At 43.9% G+C, this 20844-nt stretch overlaps 1 protein-coding gene and 1 long non-coding RNA gene across 6 annotated transcripts; one reads left to right on the top strand and one right to left on the bottom strand.

The window, feature by feature from the left end:
* The first annotated feature begins 939 nt into the window (after positions 1–939).
* LOC123443275 lies at positions 940–2830 on the top strand. Its single transcript, XM_045119607.1, has 4 exons — positions 940–1210; positions 1301–1405; positions 2266–2331; positions 2424–2830. Exons 1-4 carry the CDS (start codon positions 1038–1040, stop codon positions 2575–2577), a joined length of 498 nt encoding a protein of 165 aa, XP_044975542.1. The 5' UTR covers positions 940–1037; the 3' UTR covers positions 2578–2830.
* On the bottom strand, positions 1977–17490 carry LOC123443276. Of its 5 annotated transcripts, none has more exons than XR_006630601.1 (8): positions 16964–17489; positions 12783–12888; positions 12062–12121; positions 9485–11955; positions 9182–9375; positions 8310–8453; positions 7545–7734; positions 1977–1995 (listed from the first exon to the last, which is right to left on the bottom strand). It is a non-coding gene; the product is annotated as an uncharacterized LOC123443276 (long non-coding RNA). The 5 variants fall into 5 exon arrangements; XR_006630600.1 differs by lacking the exon at positions 1977–1995 and adding an exon at positions 6363–6733; XR_006630599.1 differs by lacking the exon at positions 1977–1995 and adding an exon at positions 6363–6792.
* Between the last annotated feature and the right edge of the window lie 3354 nt (positions 17491–20844).

Consider the following 20844-nt stretch of genomic DNA (forward strand, 5'->3'; position numbering starts at 1 on the left):
CCTAGCTCAGGTTGCTTATACATACGCGAGTGCTATTGCTAATCCATCCAGCAGCTTGTCCGCTTGGTTGCTATATAGCTAGCTTGCACGTACGTGTAAGGGAGCTTTGATCTAGCGATCCGAAGCCAACATCACCTTGGGCGGGTGCTCTGCACTGGGGCTGGAGCTGGAACCGGAACTGGTGCGGGCATCGGCGCCGGCGCTCAGCTGCCAGCACGGTACCTCTCCCCCGCGCTGCTTCTCTCTCTCTCTTTCTCTCTGTGCTTTTCCTGTCCGTTTTTGCTCGCATGTGGAGTACGTACTCTAGATTGATTGGACTCGTCAAATGCATGCACGTACATAGGAAGCGCTTGTTTTTGTTTGAGATGGATTTGGACTTGACTACGGAGATGGTCAGATGGATCTAACCTTGTCTAAAAAATGGACTTTTTTTCCCGTTCGAGATTAAGAAAAAAAATTCTGATTTTTCATTTTATTTTTTGCGGGCAAGAAAGAAACTCTGATTTCAAAATCTAACCTTGTGCAGAAAACTGATTTTTTTTTTTCGTTCGAGATTAAGAAAAAAAGTCTGATTTCAAGACGCATGTACACCGTAGGTAGGCCACGCACGGTAGCGCATAGAAAGAGAAAGTTTGATTTAACCATGGAGTTGGTCAGATGGATCTAACTATATCTAACTAACAAATGTTATTTTCTTCTTCTTTTCGTTCGAGAGATGAAGAAAAAAAAGTTTGATTTTAATGTCTTGAAGACGCGTGTAGACAGCCACAGTAGCGCACAGATCCTATCCCGCGCACGTTTGATGCAGATCGATCAGGCTGCTACGCGTACGCACGTTTGATGCAGATCGATCAGGCTGCTACGCGTACACACGTTTGATGCAGATCGATCAGGCTGCTACGCGTACGCACGTTTGATGCAGATCGATCAGGCTGCTACACGTACGTGTGTGCTGGTTCGAGATCCATCGGTGATTAAACAGAGACCAATCTGATGTTTAATACAGTACAGTACTCTGCATGTTTACCCTTTGTTAAATGATGAACAGGGTCGAGGTTCCTGCAATCGGCGCTGCCGCCTCCGGCTTCCTTCCTGGCCAGGAGAACTACATCATCCACATGATCAGTCAGCTGAGCAACGACTTCATAGCTGAGCAACGGAGGCTGCAGGATGACAACTCCAGGCTCCTCCAAGAGGTCAAAGACATGAGGTACGTACGTATTCGATTCATCTTTTCTCTTCCCTTGCCTTGGATCCAGTTGCATGTTCTAACGGTGGAAATAATGTGTATGGGTGCCAGGCGGGAGCTCATCAGCGGCAAGGACCTCGTTGCGGAATCCCGCAGGGTGCTGGAAGAGAATGTCAAGATATACCAAGAGGTGAAGGACTCCAGCACCACCATGAAGTAAGCAGCTCCTTCCCCAATGATTGGCATGTATGGCTGTCAAGTACTGTATGATAACTTGGCATGCATTGATGTAGTGCATTTAATTTGGTTGCTTTTGGATGATTTAGTATGTGAATTCATGTATATATATGGCTCATTGCTTTCGGATGTGATGGATTAACTTGGAATTTGTGTTTGGTTTATCTCGTATACTCACTCCGTCCTAAAATAAGCGTCTCAACTTTATACTAGGTCTAGTACAAAATTATACTAAACTTAACATGTACTAAGCTTAAGACACTTATTTTGAAACAAAGGGAGTATATGTGCGTGGTTCTTGTCAATATATATGTTGTCATGTTGTTCTTTTCTTAGAAAAGTAAACGAAATGCTGCCAAGATTTCGAATTTTATATGGTTCCATTTCTCATTCCATGACTCTTATCAAACACGGGAACGAAACCAACCCGTTCCGTTTTTTTTTTGCTACCAAACACATGAATGAAACGGACCCGTTTCTACGGAATGAAACCATTCCATTCCGTTTCACTTGGTTCCTCAACCAAACACACCTAAGAATCCTGGCATTGTTGTGAATCATTCATGTACCTACAGTAACACATGCATGGAGTATCATTCTCATTTTGCTATCTTGGTGTCAATGTCAGCTTGATGTTATTTTTGTGTCTCCACAACTATAGGAAGATGTCATTCGCATTTTGCTATTTAGCTTGTTGTAATGTCAACTTAATGCTACTCTTACTAACTCAAGTTTCCACAAGTATAGGAGATATATCCTACAACTCATATATGTGTGTGTTAGCTGGATTCCATCATTTGTTTGTGCTTCAAAAATGCTAATTTTCTTATTTGGTGCAGGGCACACGTTGTTTCAGAGAGCAACAAGGTCACCAAGGAGGTCCAAGAATTTCGTGAGGAAATTCGGTAAAATATCTACTTGCATGTCCTTTCTTCTCATGTGTTTATCCGTTCCGGTTTATAAAAACCCTTTCTCATCTGCTTAACAATTGCAACAGGGGCATGACTGAGAATTGTAGGCTCTACCTTGGAAAACTTGTTAGAATAATTCGAGGCACTTCGTTGATCAACCGAGGACCAAGCAATCACACAAGCACGACACCGAGATTTGTTAATGAGGTTCACCAATATGGCTACATCCCCGGGGCCTGACTACGGACGCTCCTCCCCGTGACACCGTCACAATACCGCACCTCGGCCGCCCGGGCGCCGGCACACGTCGCCGGCTCTCCCGCGCACCCGTGCTATTATGTTGGCATAGGTTACATCGTGTGTCTATCCCCGCTATATATGAGAGGCCTAGGATACAAGTGTCCTACCAGGACACGACTTCATATCCTGTCTAAACACAATACTACTTAGAGTCCAACTGTAACCTACCTTGTACAATAATATTCGACACAACTCTAACAAACTCCACCTTGACGAATATTCTCCACCACCTTGAGTTCATCCATGCGTCAAACTTCCATGTACATTGGACTTGAGATACGCCATGAGCACCACTGCTACTCCCAGACTCCATGTGACTCCACCTGCAACTGTAGTCCCTTCTCGTCTTCTTCACAGTCAACCCTCGAGCAAAGTTAAGTTCCTTATTACTCTACTTTGTGCTTCCAACTTTCGGAGTATCCATTCAACGCCATCACACACTGATCACTGACCTGCATGAAAGTGAACAACCCACATATTGGATGCCACGTATAAGAGTTATCTGAACTCAACATCCTCGCTCTTCCTTGACCGTCTATCTGAAAATTGAAGGAATTTCACCGTCGCCTTGTGTCACCCCGGAGTCAAATTCGCAGTTGTCTCATCCTTTTCCCGGATAGTCTTTGACATGTCCCAAAGCTATAGCACTCCGCCTTCTTCTGTACTTGTCATATGCACCTTCCCATGTGCACTAAACACCACAGCATATGCGGCCATGTACTCTCTCCGCTTATGACAATTCAGACTTTCCGTCACTTTCTCAGATTCTCCATGATCAACTCCCGTCCATCAAACCGACACCGATAGACCCCAGTCACCAACTTGAATCCGATACTCGCCAACACTGCTTCAGCATCCTTTGCACAATTTTGTCTGACCACATGTCTGACCACCAATGCCTTGGTCTATCGCTGTGTTCCGTGCTTATCGCACGCCTCGCCGCTATCACCGCGTCGAGCCTCTGCTGTCCTGGTCGAGTCTCTAGGGCTGCAGACCCACACCACTCAAACCCCCTACTGCAGAGAACCATCGATCATTACCGACCAATGTCGAGTATCACGTCTCTATCAGACCTCTGGTACCCAATCTGATCCACGCGTCTCTCGCTATCCCACTGAAATAGGCTACGATTCTCCGAATTCTTACGCCGTAGCCCCTCCATCAACACAGAGTGAAGTCTTTCACCAGACTCCAGTTTCACCTTCAACATGACTCCATGTAGCTGGTCGTGCTACCCCACGCCCTGTCGACTTCAAGCTCTTATGTGTGCACTGCCTTGAATCAACCCTGCGTCATAGTCTGTCGAAGCCGCACAAGCCCTCATGCATGCACCACGTGTTTCCACGTCCCAGAAGTTGGCCACCATCAGCATCACGCTCCTATGTCGTCGTCGCTGAAATCACCGCCGTCTTCTGCTTTGACCGACATCCCCGTCGATCTGTCAGACTGTCTAGTCCGAACTAGCCGAAATTAACCGACTGCAACCATGCTCCACCCTGCGTCATGCCCTCTACACATCTCCATGCATTGACTGACGTCCTGTGCTTACATGATCTTACCAACATACTCCAAACTTCTCTGAGGCTTATACGCATGTTGCCAGTCTTGATTTCCTTTTGATCATCACGTCGAACAACGTTGCTGCTGCAATCGAACCATCTTCAGGATCCACGTACAAAAGCAAAGAATTTCCAAAAAATAGCATCATGATCCTTCTTGTTTGCCCGTACACAAGTTTCTAGACTATTCTTCTCATCCTTCACACACGTACCCAATTGATCCATGGCCATCAATGTTCACGCCTTAGTGACAAGACAGCACCAAGCGACATCATTTGACTGCAGCAGAACAACATCTTTTCTTTAACAAATCTCATCACCGCAACAGCGTGCGTACGACAGCCCGAGTACCGCGGTCCAACCTTACGCCCATGAACACCAGCCTCCAGCGCGGTCTCCACGCCAGCTTGGGCCAATCCGGCAGCACACCAGGCCACTTTGCCTTCGACCACACGCCAGATCGATCTGGAACCCCGTAACGCTATGTGACGCCACCACGTGGGCACGATTCAATCTCGATCTGAACTCACCAAGTTCTCTGGTACACGCCGCCGCCGCCGTGTCCGATCAATCTGCTCCCAGGACATGTTGAACCGATCTCGTTTGAGCACTGCCATGTCCCCACGCATGCTGTCCGGTCTCCATCGCTCAATTCCCTGATTGCTTATAACCGATCTCATCAACAACGCACCCAACGACCATCACGGAACAGTCACTTCCGCACATCATCTTTGCGCCGAACTTGATGACGATCCATCCTCTAAATCAACAAATCCACGACCTTCTCGTAACCTTGCTCATGATACCACTTGCTACGCAATCCCGGGTCCGCTAACACCAGCGTTTTCGATCCACATGCGTCAACCGGCCCAACCGAAGAGCAAAAATAGCATCATGATCCTTCTTGTTTGCCCGTACACAAGTTTCCAGACTATTCTTCTCATCCTTCACACACGTACCCAATTGATCCATGGCCATCAATGTTCACGCCTTAGTGACAAGACAGCACCAAGCAACACCATTTGACTGCAGCAAAACAACATCTTTTCTTTAACAAATCTCATCACCGCAACAGCGTGCGTACAACAGCCCGAGTACCGCGGTCCAACCTCCTTCACACACGTACCTTTGTTAGAGTTGTGTCGAATATTATTGTACAAGGTAGGTTACAGTTGGACTCTGAGTACTATTGTATTTAGACAGGATATGAAGTCGTGTCCTGGTAGGACACTTGTATCCTAGGCCTCTCATATATAGCGGGGGTAGACACACGATGTAACCTATGCCAACATAATAGCACGGGTGCGCGGGGGAGCCGGCGACGTGTGCCGGCGCCCGTGCTACCGAGGTGCGGTATTGTGACGGTGTCACGGAGAGGAGCGCCCGTAGTCAGGCCCCGGGGATGTAGCCATATTGGTGAACCTCGTTAACAAATCTCGGTGTCGTGTTTGTGTGATTGCTTGGTCCTCGGTTGATCAACGAAGTGCCTCGGATTATTCTAACAAGTGGTATCAGAGCCCAGGTGCCCGGAATAAATCTCGGTGAACTCACGGGTGGTCGGTCATGGTAGGTGGGCTGGAACGCTGGTGTTAGCGGGCCCATGGGTGACCGATGTGTGAGGGGGAGATTGTTGGGCTTAGTCCCACATCGATTGTGGGAGGAGACATAACACGACTTATAAGGGTGGTGGTGTCCCCTCCTAACAGGCTAGTCTTTTGGGAGGGAGAGGGCCCAAGGCCTGTCATAAGTCGGTGTTGCTCTTCGGTTGGGCCGGTTGACGCATGTGGATCGGAAACGCTGGTGTTAGCGGACCCGGGATTGCGTAACAAAAATGGCCATAAGAACTCTTCTTGCAATTGTTGGATTGGTCTTTGCGGGACTAACATCGACGGTGCCGTATGTGTGGAAGTTCGTGGTGTACTGCTGGAACAAGACCTGGGAAACCGTGATGAAGCCCAAGGATGAATAAAGTTGCTCTAGTTTCATTTTCTTGAGACCGTTCTGGCCATGTAATAATTGTGCGCAACTTTGTGTCGTTATCTTCTCAAATCGAACCGTTTTTAGTAGAACTGTTCTGGATTTTTCCATCAGATTTGCCAAATGGGTTTTTGGTTAAGCTTTGATTTGAACAGCTCATGTCCGATAAATTTATAGCTGCCGATATCCTTTTGAGGTAAAGCTGGGGTTGTATTGCCGATGCATTATATAGGAGGGAAATAGTTCAAGTTACAGAACTTGTAACAAAAGAAAAAGATCAGGAGCAAGAGGATTTGTTAACTGTCAAAGCTGATTGGCGTTGACGATCATGTGGAAGCCACGCGTCCATCTCCCATTGTTCAAACCGTCAGCCACTGGGATGTTCTTACGAGGGCAAAGTTGGAAGAGTTCAGGAGCAAGAAGCCGAGGAGCCTGACTATCAAGCCAATGGGAGTTCCCGAAGCTCGCTTCCTGCCATTGCCAAGCTGAACACAGGTGGGGGCGTCGAAGAAAGAGGAGTCATCCTTGTAGCTCAATGCCATGCCAAGGCGTGTTCGGATCTGTTCATTCCAACCACTTCGAACGAACCTCACGAAGGCAATATATATAACCAGAAGAACTAAAACAATGTCAAATCCTATAGACACAACTATGCCATTCCATTCTAGTCAAAAATCAACTCCCTATTTTGATGGTCATGCCTAGATGGATATGCAGGCATAAAGTATTGCACTAACAACGGTCCTGGTTTCACCAGGGCATCCTGAATCTTAAAAGGGAAATTTCCCAAAAAACTTAATCTACATCACCAGAAGGATGCAGTGTTAGACTACCCAAAATGTATAATAGATAAATATCCTAATTTACTTTATTAGATCCAATAGACTAATATCCGATTCTTTCAGATTTTGAATTATTTTCCTCCTGAAACAGAAACATTCGTGTACCTTTTGCTAGTCTTACTTTGCTAAGAAAGAATAATTGAATCCATTTGGGCTATTGCTAAAACAATGTATTTGTTTGTTTGCTTAGACTCAGAACGTAAAATTAAAATGTTATTTGCATTCTTTTTTCATAAGGTGGGTGTTTATTCACAGAAGGTTCATGTGGATTTAATTCTGAAACTGATCTAGATTTTTTTTTTCTGTTGGAACCGGGGAACTCCTGCTCCATTTTATTAATCAGGAACAATCAGAATAAAAGACAGAGTACCATGCGACTATCGATCATTGAGTAACCATCAGTGCAGAGCCGAGTTGGGAAAGTATTGAAACCCTTAGATAAGAAAAGATTCAATACATGAATTTAGTTACACACAAGAAAAATTAGTCAACATGAGGGGCTTGTGATAGCAAGTGAGCAAGAACATACCACTGCGAGTTCTTCTGCATCACTGCTTTTCTAGCATTTTCGGCTTCCACCGCAACAGAGGAGGTGAACATTGCGGACCATAAGACAGGTCCTAAACCATTAATCCTCTATTGAATAGTGTGTTTCTTTTTGTGACCCTTTTGTGACAATAAGTAGAAGCTGCACCTTGATTCTCCTCATATCCATTGTCCTGAGCTCACTCCAAAACAAAATATACAAGGCTAAAACATTAATAAGAGCATGAGATACATACAAATACGATAGGAAGAAATTGAGGTAGTATTGATAAATAATACATGCAGCTGATATATCATAATCATAACTGAGTGCAATGTTACCAATTTTCTGAAGTTATTAACTCTGTTAAATATATTTCCACAAATAAAGTGTTGAAAAAGTATATCCATACGTAATGGTTAGATGCATAATTATTTTTCCCTTTTTTGTACGTAACTAATTTTGTATTGTTGGTGGATTGACAATGATAGTTGCATTTGCAACTTTTCATTTTTAGAACCAATGGACCAACACTGTAGCCTCATACCATGTTTAAGCACAAACCAAATTTTGGCCGTGACAGAGCATACCAGTGACATGCCTCTTAGGCGTTAGTACCAGCTAATGAAGAAAAAAACAACTCTGGTGCTCTCGCCAAAACACAAAATATTTAGCAGACTAAACAACAAAGATCGTTTTTAAGAATTTAAAGCATGCATTGTTGATTGTAAGAATAATAAAGCAAGGTACTAACTTCTCATGGTTTACCTGACTTATAAACTGATTGGCGCAGGAGTTTGTTTCCTTAGCAAAACTGGTGACAAAAGGGCATGAACAATGGAACTCCAACTGTGTTGTGGCAAGTTGCAGAGCCATGGCAGGGGCTTGGACTCTCCACACATTCATTGACATCTGCAGTGAAAATCAAACAAAGCGCACGATCCCTAGTGAGTCTTTTGAAGGCAATGCAATAAGCAGATCAGTGATTGGAGTATATAAAGATAACTATAAGGTGACACTTGATTTAGACTTATTTTCCAAAGAACTGGGTTGCGATTATACTCAAGAAAGTATCAAGTACAAGTGAAAAGGTAAGAACAAGAGCATTATCTGCATATTTTTTATCAACTCTGGAAGTGAGATGACATTTGAGATGCAAGGCATATCTAATGTAACAATCTGATCAACATAAGGTGAAAAACAAGTACAATAGATTTTTGGTATAATGTGTTTTCCTCTGTTTTTAGGTTGTTGGTCTTCCATTAATATCATCTACTTACATAAGTATGTGTAGAGGTTTGAATACTTTCCTAGACAAAATAATTCCGATTTACCTTTCTCTATTCCGATTTACCTAGGTTGTTGGTCTTCCATTAATATCCATCTAATTATTTTCATGTCCGAAACATGCACAAAATCGAAATAGAGAAAGGTAAATCAGTAGTTAGACTGTGTGGATTGTGTATTTTGTGCATGTTTCGAACAGGAAAATAATTAGTACATAGTGCAAATCCTTTTGAGATTGATATACAGAATGCAAACTAAGAATGCCATGCTGAGCTGGGAGAGGAACATGTTTGTGCATCCACCAGAGATCCTGACATTAAACTCAAAGAAATCAACCAGAATCGACTCTTTACCTGAAACTCCTTCAAACTCTTCAGCGGGAGATACAAAGAAAACGACCCACATCTCCACCCCGAACTCGTCCCCGTCCTCCGTGGGCTTTCAGTTCGACGCAGACGACGTCGTGGGGCGGGAGCAGCACGAGCATGAGCTGAGGTTGGATCTTCGGGGGTTCGGAAGGACGGATCGAAGCGAGGAGGAGACGTGCCTGCGCAGGGAGATGACGACGGCGGCGCGTGCGCGTGAGGCTCGATTGCGGGGAGGTGTTATCTGGGAAGGTTTCTCATCCAAAAAAAAAACAAGTTTTTTGACCATACAGTAAAATCAAGGATGACGTGGACAGCGCCATCGACCGCCCCTTCCGCGTAGCTTATTGTATTTGATGGGCTGCAGGTCACCCCTGGTAATCTTCTTGACGTGTAGGGGTAGCCCCAAGTGAAGTAGTTGCATGGGAAGTTGCAGATAGGGAACGGGAATTCCTGTAGGAGTTGATGCAGGTCAATATCTGTGTAGCTAATACTCCTAGGATTTATTGCACTTTTCTGGACTCTGGCCGAGGAGCAGCAGCAGCTGGCTCGTGGTAGTGATATCAATCGCCGAGGGCTTCATGAATAGAGCTGTGTCTGCATATAGGCTCACTCTCAAGTTTGATGGGGGTAGGTTGAGGTCAGACATCACATGTGAAGCAGCAGCTTCAGCAAAAAAGCTACTGAAGAGGAGCAATGGCGATGGTGAAAAGCATCAGGGAAACAGGGTCCCCTGCTGCAGGCCTCAACGATGGAGAAAGCGCCTTCCAACTTGTCCGTTAGCCAAGATCTTTGAAGAAGAAGAGTTCCAAAGCAGCGCCAACGAGTCACGCCAGCGAATGATGAAGCCAAGTCTCTCCATAACCTCAAGAAGGAACTCCCAAGAATCCGAAAGGAAATCACCCGCAATATCAAGCTTGAGAAGAAGAGCATGGCATTTTCTCTTGTGGAGAGGCCGGACAACATTTCTGACAGACAGGAAATTATCTTAAATCATGCGCCGCTTGATGAAAACGCTCTGGGAGTTGGGGATGATGTCATGCAGGCAAGGAATAGCGGTTGGTGAGTAAGTTGCACTTTTTTTTTTGCCGAGTGTATCAGACTGATTGGACAGTAATCCTCGACGCGAGCCCTGCTCCAGATGCGAAGAGCCTTGACCAACCTTGACAGCTTGAAGTGGAGAACACTGGCTTGATCCAGGAAGCCAAACCAGAGTCCTGAAAGCTGTGAAATCTCGTCCAATACTTTTCAAAACGGAAGCCCTTGAAGGTTACACAGCTGAGCTGACCCGGCAGGATCATAGCACAGTGGTCTGAGAAAGAGGAAGTAATGGCCTGGAGGAGGCACTGGGGGAATAGAAGACCCCACTCAGCGGTGTGGAAAACATGATCGATCTTGGTTTTGGTTTGCTGCAGACAGGTGCTAGTCCAAGTGAAACGCCTTCCATGCAGCCGCATTTCAGAGACCTCCATCAAGTTCAGAGCAGCTCTGAAAGCGTTGATGAGGCGCCTATTTATTATCATATGCTATACTTTTATCTGCAGCCCAACAAATCAGGTTGAAGTCACCTAACACTGACAGCATTTTTCAAGCCCATGAGTTCACCAATGAAAATAATTTAATCTGTTTCAGACTGAGGTCCGTAGACGGCCGAAATGCTCCATTTATAATCATTAGCACACATACAAATGGTGGCTGAGATAGTGTGCGGAGTGTGTCTGATCTCCTACAATCAGAAGAAATCCTGGGAAGCAGCAAGAAGAATCCCACCTCCTGTGCCGTCCCGGAAGGAAGCCAAAATTATCAGCAAAAGAGGCCCCAAAATTTCAGCAACAAGCCTACAATCAATAAAGTCTAGCTTGGTTTCTTGAAGGCAAGAAACAAACGCATTGTTCTGAGATGAAACCCCTTTCTCCTTGCCGGATTATTTAGACCTAGAACATTCCAGTTCATGACAGAACCATGGGGCAGCAATACGGGAAACATGGGGCAGCCCAGGCCATGTGAAGAGATGAAGCAAGCGGACCAGGGGCACATCAAATGAAGAGCAACTACAGCTAGTAGGAACCTAATCTCAAACGGAAGCAGCAGGAAACAGGATACAAAAGCAGACTCTGCTCCTCTTGCATGCAATCCGACATGCAGTCAGAGCGCACCAGACGTTGGTTGCCGGGACACATGCTAAGCAACAGCAGCCGGCAGCCGCGTCCCTCTTTGGCGGCTGAGGGGCGTCTGGATGCGGGTGGTTTGGGCTTGGTGAGCTGGAAGGAACCCAGCAGTGAACATGGCCAAGATGCACTGCAGTTTCAAACATATCTTGGGTAGCAGCAAACAATCAGCTGGCATGTACATTGTGTCTTCAGATTCAAAACTGATATGCTCTTGAATTTTGTCTATTACAACTTGCCCGATCAGCTGTATCAGGTGATTACTATAACCTGCCCCATGAGACTTTCTTGTTTCATAGTCATGATACCTGCTCCATATTGTCAAGATACCTCCTTCAGTATGATTCTCTTCATTCAGGTGCAAGTGTGAGCACCAGTTAGTGCCACATTGTCGCTTACGTCCACTGCTACTTCTCAATGCTTTATCTGCAGCCTAATCTTCAAGACAGATAGAAGATGCATATACTCCAGACGGACTGACCATAGTTCCATTATCTAGGCGACACATATTTGACTGAAGAACAAGGCGTTTGTCTGATTCAGATATGTCTTGATTACCGGATTCAGATATCTCAAAACTACCAAGTGTGGCCACTGCTTATGACATGACAAACAAGGACAAACAGAAGATTAGACTATATTAGTATTAGCAATATATCTAAACAAAGATTCTGATGGTAAATACAGATACTTAACAGACCTTGCTTCATTTATTGTGAACATCCTTGTTGATCGACCACTGAACTATGCATGCAACAATCTGAAAAAAGGAGACAATTTAAATTCCATTACCAAAGCATACATACTAGGCAGAGAACTATGTATGGAATTTAAACCACAATAAGCTAAGAAGATTCCATAAGCATGTGTATGTGGTCACTGCAACTCATATTTCTCTGTCTAGTTATGAATGTGCATTGCTAGTACTAGCATTGTTTTGTAGTTTAGCTCGTTTGTACTCACGATTCCCCTGTAAATAAACTTCTCTTTGAATTGGTGTCATTTGCAAGTATTTATCCTTATCACGTAAAAGCTTACGGTGTGTACAACTCATTGATACATCTCTTTGTTCACCAAAATAAGGATTTAGCTCTGTAAAATTGCTCCTATTTGAATACACAAAACAAAAGATACGTCATTTACAAAGTAAATGAAACTTAAAGAAAATGATTAGAGTTGAAAAATGTAGAGTGTTGTTTCCATTGTAATGACATTGTTGAATTAACCACTGGGCCATTCATAATACTTTTTTAAGGAGTTTGTGCTTCCAAACTGGATGGTTCTTTTTGTGTAGTTATCTGATGATCATATAGAACTGCATGCAATCAGTTTCTATCTTCTGTTTCTATATTGTGTGCTCGGAACAGGAAACCACATGATTAGAGATTGCATATACCCTTTTTAAGGGAAATATTATGTACCTGAGATTGATGAATGAGAAGCAAATTGACTGATATTTGGACCGGAATGCTAACGCAGAGTCATGCGGGACGGCGAGGTTGAACGTCCAGAGTTGCCAACTGAAATCTGCAGGAGAAGTTTAAACAACATAATAGGATATTAGATATATAAAACCAAGGTTAAGAGCATGGAATTTGCAGATTAATGCTTTGACTGAAGATGTATATTATCATGTTGAGATTATGCCATACAGAGTTATGAGATATATAACTGAGTGAAATGAAACTTTTGTTCAGTTCAGATTAAGGAGCTGCAGCTATTAATGTTTAATCTGATCAAGAATTGAACATTTAGGACATTCTATTCCATGGGGTGATGTAGACGCTGGTGTGGAGGGGATGGAGACGCTGCTGTTTGGCACCCTGGCTCATGGATGGTGCACAGGATGTGTTTCACACGCGGGCTGAATTCCACTTTGTTGACAGACACAAGTGAGCCACATGAGGAGCCATTGCTAAGGTGCGATTCGATACTTAGATGGTTGTCGCCACGTATTTTGCCTGGTAAATTCTGGAGAATTATGTAGATAGTTATGCAAGCAATTAAACAATATTGGTACCGTTTCTGCAAATAATTAATAAGTTGGCTCTGAAGTGTTAAGCACCAGCAAAATACAGATACTTGTAGGCTGTATATCAAGCTCCAAATACGCGCAATTTGTATTCTTTTGCGCAAAATTATGAAGTGAACAAGTATCACAGGATCATAACCGAAAATTAACTGAGATGTAAAGTGGTCAGAAATGAATCAACCATCAAAAACATGCAAGTGCTAATATAGTCTATGCCATTCGGTTCTCCTGAGTGTTCTCAAAAAGTATCTGCTTATGTGTACCTAAATCCATGTTGAGTTTTCCCATAAGGATAGCATTGTGACTAAATAAACTGATGACCTTTCAGGGTGAAAATCCAAGGTCTGGCCTTTATTGGTTGTGTGCCTGGCAATGGCCTTGTTGAAGACATTGTTTTGAGAGTGGGGATTATCTCCAAGGTGAAAACCCAAGATTTACGATCGGGCGATGACGGTGCTAGTGCACTGTTTCCTTCTTGGAGGCGTCGTTTTTGGAGCACTTGGGCGTCAGGTGTTGTCTTGGTGGTGGTTGTGCTGCTGCTGCAAGTACTGAATCTTTGTAGCGGGACTTTTCTTTTTTAGCTTCTTCGTTTTTTTTAGGCTGTGTGCATCCGTCATGCCATTAGGGCATTGCGTTGTTGCAGAGGCTGGGTGTAATTGGTATCTTCGCGATATTAATATATACTCTTTATCAAAAAAAAAAAGTGAAGTCTGACTTGAAGCACCATAACATTCACTGATTTGGAATCAACTGTTGGTGCAGCGGCACTTCACAGCACCATTGCAACTCGGCTATTGTTAAGAACCTCTCCAAATCACCAAATTAATTAATTTCCCCACGATGCAAACATGCCACTATTGCGCATACCTAACTGAACTCGCATGCACTCTAAGTGCTAGCAAAAAATCGAATCCCCAGAGAGAATCTTCTCCTTTTTAAGAAGATTTTATTACCCCCAAGCTCTGCATCGATCAGGATAATGCGCACAGCCCAATTTCCACACGGAACTGGATGAGTGGATGCAGTACATTACAGTTTTCTCTGGTTGGATCTCCACTATCTCTTCGGCTTGATACAAAAAGACAACGGAAGCAAGCTAAGTGCAGCTCCATTACACCTAATGAATTGCCATTTTGAGAATGTGCAATTTTGGCACAAAAATATTTGTTAACAGGAGAAGCTCGGTGCATGCTCAGCCACACCATTATCGTGACAACTTGGTCTCCCGGGGACCGATACTCTATACAAGCAAGCAAAAAAACAAGAACTGTGCAGGCAGTGCACTGCTTTAATCTGGCAATGTTGGCTATGCAAGTCTGGCACCTAATTGATGAGACATAATCACTTTGTGCAAGAGTGCTACGAGCAAAATATTTTGCTTCAGGTGACATCTTGAATGCATAGCCGAGAAAAGGAGCATCTTTTACATGGCAGAGTATAGTGGCTGGAATTCAAACTTTTAAGCATGGTCATGCACTCATGTCTGGAGGATTGGTAATGGAGAGAAGGTTAACATTTGGGAGGGCCACTGGATCCCGTTGAGCCCCTCACCGAAAATCTTAACGCAGAGGGGAGGTCCTTTTATTACAAGGGTGAATGAATTGATTGATCCTATCACTCAACAATGGGATGAAGAAACTATACAGGGTATTTTTAATCCAACTGATGCAATACATATTCTTCGGATCCCGTTGAGTCATAATGCTTCCGAGGACTTTATTGCCTAGTAGGGAAGAACTAGGAGGCTGTTTTTGGGTCCGATCTGCATATCACTATGAACGGAAACACCAGTTTAATGCAACATTTATTCGAGATGCAGTAGGTCCTTTACCCAATCCGGTGTGGAACATTTTATGCAAAATGAATGTACCAGGTAAAGAAAATATGCTTGGAAAACTCTTCACGAGTTAGTTCCATTGAAATCTATCTTGGTGAATAGGCACGATGATACTAATTGGCAATGCCCGATCTGTTTACAAGGGCCTGAGGATATCTTTCACCTACTCTTTAGTCGTGGCCGAGCAGTGCAGATGTGGCGACTGCTGGGCATATCTAAAATTATAGCTGATCATGCCATGGACAGATCCGGGTCTGCTATCCTGGAATATTTATTGAGACTACCCGACTTCTCTTAACCACATATATCAGATATTGGTCTCAAGGAAGGAATAATCACTGCTTGCTGGTACCTTTAGTGGCTTCGGCGACGACAGACGCATGGGGAACAAGTTCCACCCATGTCAAGGAGTGCTATTGCAGTACAGGCTATCTGCACTAACTTCCAGCTAGCGAGAACTGCAACAGGGACCGCTATTCCATCAGATCTGAAATGGAAGAAACCACCATTTGGGTTTGTCTAGGTGAATGTTGATGGCTCTTTTCATGAGGATGAAGGAAGAGGTGCGACAGGGGTGGTAATCTGTGACAAACATGGTACCTTCTTGGTAGCGTCATGTGCTACAATCCCTTATGTTACTAATGCAGCAACAGTGGAAGCAATAGCAATGACAAATCGGTTAATTCTAGCTAATTCCATGCGCTATAACTCCATACAGATCAAAGCTGACGCACTAGAGGTTCTCAACGCTTGTGCAGGTCAAGAAAGAATTTGGGGAGAAGCCACTGCAACTTACACCGGCTGCTTTGTCACGGCAGACATGATTGGAAATGTTGAGTCTCTGCACTGTCGAAGGAGGCCAATGAAGTTGCTCATATCATAGCTAAATTTTCTTATGATCATAATGCGTCCTGTAATAGGGTCGATGAACCCCCTGATTTTTCTGATAGTGCCTTGGTAAACGGTGTAACCATTTTCCCCAATCAATAAAGTAGGCATGATGGCATTTCCTCAAAAATACTCCCTCTGTCCCATGATATAAGAGCGTTTTTGACAGTGTCAAAAACGCTCTTATATATATGGGACGGAGGGAGTAAGAGTTTAGAGGTGGAGTACTCTCACTTCAGGTTGCTTGTATGCTCAGTTCTTGTGCTGTGCCTCTGCAACTGAGGTGCAAGGGGCAACGAGTTAACCAGCGATTCTATGACTACCCATGCCCCGGTGTGTACAACATTATCCAAGGGAGTCCAATATAGTGCAGTTTCAGGTTCGAGTACATTTTCTGTTCTTCGTCCCATGAAACTAAGGATCGTTTTCCCCAATGCTCCAAACCTGCCAGTACATGGTGCTCGATCTTGAGGGCTCGACCCTATACCGACTCTAGACATTATTTTAATACAGCGTGTCAGCTAAATCTTGTATGGCACCCTTCAAAGGAATGACATAAAACTGAATTAACTGAACTTTACTAACAAAACTGAATTCAATCTTGTACGACATAGAACGGAGCAACACATTGACACAGAAGCAATCTCTACTCTGGCAGAACAAAATTCATTTTTTTGGTTCTACGATTTGTGTCGGGGTATTGCCAAACTTCCTACTCCATTTCTGCAATAAACCGATTGGCCGAAGATATTGGGTGCTAGATTACCACAAACATCAATACTAACATAGTACTAACATTGTTATCAAGCAGGCATGCAACAGGCACTAACAGTCACAATACTGACCTCTTCGTCCAACCGGGAGCTGGAGCTTCAGGGTCGATGTGAGATTGTGAGTTAGTTGACTACTCTGAAGTACTAGCTGGGGCTCCATTGCCTTCAAGATCAACCCCGGCGAATTCTTCTGCCGGCGGCGTGACCTTCCTGACGACAGCTACGGGCGGGAGACCAGATTCCGATTCCGCCGGCTGGTCATCAAACGCACACACATTCGGCGGGTTCTTGTTGACAACCTCGTCGGGCAATGTCAATCTCATCGGAGGAGGGCATGCAGGATGGCTCGTCAATCAATCAATCAAATTATAACCAATAAACGGAATACATCTATCGAGCGCGGCAGACTGGCCGTCAGTTGGGACTAAGGAGGAACACTCGCCTGGTGAGTGGATCCAGGAAGAAGTCCATATTCGCACTTATGGATCTTTTGCTCCAAACAGCAGCAGTCCGTCGTCGCCTTCCTCCAACTCCGCCTCGCCACCCACCGACCAGCCGTCGCATCTTATCAAATCAAACGGGACGTGCGCACTAATTCTAAGGATTTGTACAAACCCACTTAAGATCCATTCGGTAATCCACCGGCTGTTTACGAGAACAACTACCCAAATCATTACATAGCGAGTACACCTCCAACCGATTACTCCCACCTCTACATGTCACTTGTCACAATTTAAAAGTTTTTTATTTTCCTAGATTCGTATTTTTAAAATATTTTATCTCTTAAACCGTGCGTCTAAATCTCGAACCATTTTTATAGCTGGTTTTCTCGCGTTCAGATTTTTAAAACTAGATCTCATGTTCATAGGTTTTAATGAACTTTTTTCTTCACAAAAAAGACTGGAAAAAACGGACGAAAAAACTGTGTCTCACGCGATAGAAAAAAATTAGAAAACACGTTTTTCCCTTTCCGAAAGGCACGGGTCGTGCATTTTACGAAGACAAAAAATGTATCTCTAGCGAAAGCAAAACTATGCCTCTCGCGGAAAAAAAAGCACAAAACGCGTTTTTTTCTTTTTGAAAGAGGTACGGGTGTGCCTCTCGCGAAGGTAAAATCATGCCTTTCGCGGAAGTAAAAACATGCCTCTTTAAAAAAACACGTATTTTCTTCATTCCGAGAGGCACGGACATGCCTCTCGCGAAGGCAAAACCAGGCATTTCACAGAAGCAAAACCGTGCCTCCCGCAAAAAAACAAAAAACGTGTTTTTTCCCTTTTCAAGAGGCACGACCGTGCCTCTCGCGAAGGAAAAACCGTATCTCTCGCGGAAGCAAAACCGTGCATCTTACAAGAAAAACAGAAAACGTGATTTTTCACAACAAAAAAAAAATCCGTCCAAAAGACAAAAGACCGGTAAAAAACTAAAACACCAAAAAAATCCGAAAAAAACACTCAAAAAAGTGAAAACGCGTGCGAAAAAATAAAAATAAAAATAATCTGAAGGAAACGCTCAGAGCACGTCACGTGGCAGCGACTGAGAATGCGACAAGTGGTGGCGCGTGAAAATGATCGGTCGAATGCTTGTGAGAGAGTGCTAGCTAACTAATTGCTCTCTAGCATTGCTTCGGAGCCTTACAGCGATCACTTCTATGCATCACTCTTGACGCGTTCTCAACCGACGCCACGTGTTGTGTTTTGAATGTTTCTTTTAAATTTTGTTTTTTATTTTTTCGCATGCTTTTTTAACTTTTTAGATAGTTATTTTTTGTGTGTTTTGGTTTTCCACCGATCCTTTTTAGTTTTTCGACGAAAATAAAAATTCAAAAAAAATTTACGTGAAAAAAATATGTTTTTTGTTTTTTTATGAGACACCATTTTACTTTGGTGATATTGCATGGTTTTACCTTTGCAAGAGGAATGGCCGTGCCTCTGGAAAAAGAAAAAAACATTTTTCTATCGCGAGAGATACGATTTTGTTTTCGTGAGAGGCATGATTTTGTCTTTGCGAAAGACACGATCGTGTCTCCCGAGAACGAAAAAAAACATGGTTTTTTGTTTTTTCTATTGCGAGAGGCGGTTTTGCTTTCACGAGATGCATAATTTTGTCTTCGCGAAAGGCACAACCGTGCCTATCGAAAACGAAAAAAAAAGTGTTTTTTGTTTTTTCTATCGCGAGAAGCCCGATTTTTCTGCCCGTTTTTTTCATGAAAATAAAGTTCGTCAAAACCTATCAACATAGGATCTAGTTTTGAAGATTTTGACGCGAGGAACCCAACAGTGAAAACAGTTCGAGATTTGGAAGCACGGTTTAAGAGATAAACCATTTTGAAAATACGGATTTACGAAAAAAAACTCTAAGGTTACAACAAGTGGCATACATGTAGCGCGCCACTTGTCCCAACCTACAAAGGTGAAAGTGATCTTTAAAATAAGTACTCTTTAATTAATAATTTTGGATGTTTACTCACTCCAAGATTTTGAATTACAGCTATGTCCGTTTTCGAAACGGGGCCGTGAAAGGAAGTGATACCTAATGGGCCTTAGCACAACTTCAACAAACGAGCTAGATTTGGCGCACGCGGTAGAAAATGTGTCTTTCGCACACATCCGGCCAGAGCCCTGTAGCAGGTACAGGAAACTTTGGCGCCCTAAAAAACCACGCGCGCGAAAATGCGACAACGCACGCGACAGTTTTGACGTTTGGCGTTGCGCGCGTTAGATAAAAGTCGCGCACTGGAGCCCGCCAACCGCTCTCTCGTCGCAGTTTTCTATGTCCCGCCGTCCCCGCTCCCCGTCTCTTTCTCTGCGCCGTCACCCCCACAACCTTCTCCCTCGTCTTCGAGGCCTCTCTCTTCGCCCCCGCCGCCTTCTCCCCGTCGTCGCCATGCCGCCGCGTGCCCGGAGCAGCTCTGGCTACCGCGACGTCCACGTCCGCCCCTCCGACATGTACTATGCAAAGATATGCTTTGGTCCTACATGTATCGGTTTTGGAACGTTTGAAACCTCCCAAGTTGTCGCCCGCACGTACGACGCGACGGCGTGGCGGCTCAAGAGGCCACGGGCTCAGATGAGCTTCCGAAAAGTTCAGACGTGCGAGGAGGCACGGGCCCACGTGCTTCCACCGCGGCTAATCACCATGGAGGAAGTGATTATAGCGTGTCGTGCTCTTGCTTGCCTGTTGAAATTGCTCTTGGTGATAGTAGGAACTAGGAAGTACAATCCATAAGCAAAACGATCTGTACTGCTGGTACACAATTGCGGCCGAAACGAAGGTTGAGGGTCAAGATTGTCGGCGCTATAATTATCGATTGTTTTCCGAGATAGCAACCGCTAATGCCAAGCAGGTGTCGGCGCTGTAAGGTGTGTTTGATAACATTCTGAACCTGGTTCTGGTTGCTAAGGTAAAATAAATTGTTGCTTAGGTAAAATAAATTGCATGCTAATAAATCCATATACAATATCTTGCTAATAGGGTATTTTAAAAAGCGTTGCCATTTTGTATATAACGCTATTTTTTCCATGATGCTGAGTATATGTATTTATTGTTATTTGACTAGCAAAAGGACCCATGCGTTGTAACAGAAGAAAAAAAATTCATAATGTCCAATGGCCATGAACAATTTTTGTTACATCACAGAGATACATTAATCACTTTCAATTTAGTGAAATCATGAACATTTTTAAACCTACTATGCACCATATGAAGGTTCCATGGCCTGATCTTGGACATGCTCTTTTTCAGCTTGACATGTAATTCATGAACACCTATAGTCTGTACAAAGATCACACCATTACCCACATAAAATTCCTAGAGCAACAAAAAAGGCTACTTACTAAGTGCAATTAAATAAAGTTACCCCTAATGCTAAACCTTACATTAGGCTGTGTTACAGCTAATTATTTTTATCACATCCTCACAGATACATAAAACTAAAAGAACTTCAGCTAAAAACT

Source organism: Hordeum vulgare, chromosome 3H, assembly GCF_904849725.1.
Source record: "Hordeum vulgare subsp. vulgare chromosome 3H, MorexV3_pseudomolecules_assembly, whole genome shotgun sequence".
In the NCBI taxonomy this organism is placed as follows: Eukaryota; Viridiplantae; Streptophyta; class Magnoliopsida; order Poales; family Poaceae; genus Hordeum; species Hordeum vulgare.

Coding starts and splice junctions, on each gene's coding strand:
- LOC123443275 (XM_045119607.1), top strand. CDS start 1,038: ATGATGAACAGGGTCGAGGTTCCTGCAATCGGCGCTGCCGCCTCCGGC. Junction 1,406..2,265: donor GACTCCAGCACCACCATGAA/GTAAGCAGCTCC, acceptor TATTTGGTGCAG/GGCACACGTTGTTTCAGAGA. Junction 2,332..2,423: donor GAATTTCGTGAGGAAATTCG/GTAAAATATCTA, acceptor CAATTGCAACAG/GGGCATGACTGAGAATTGTA.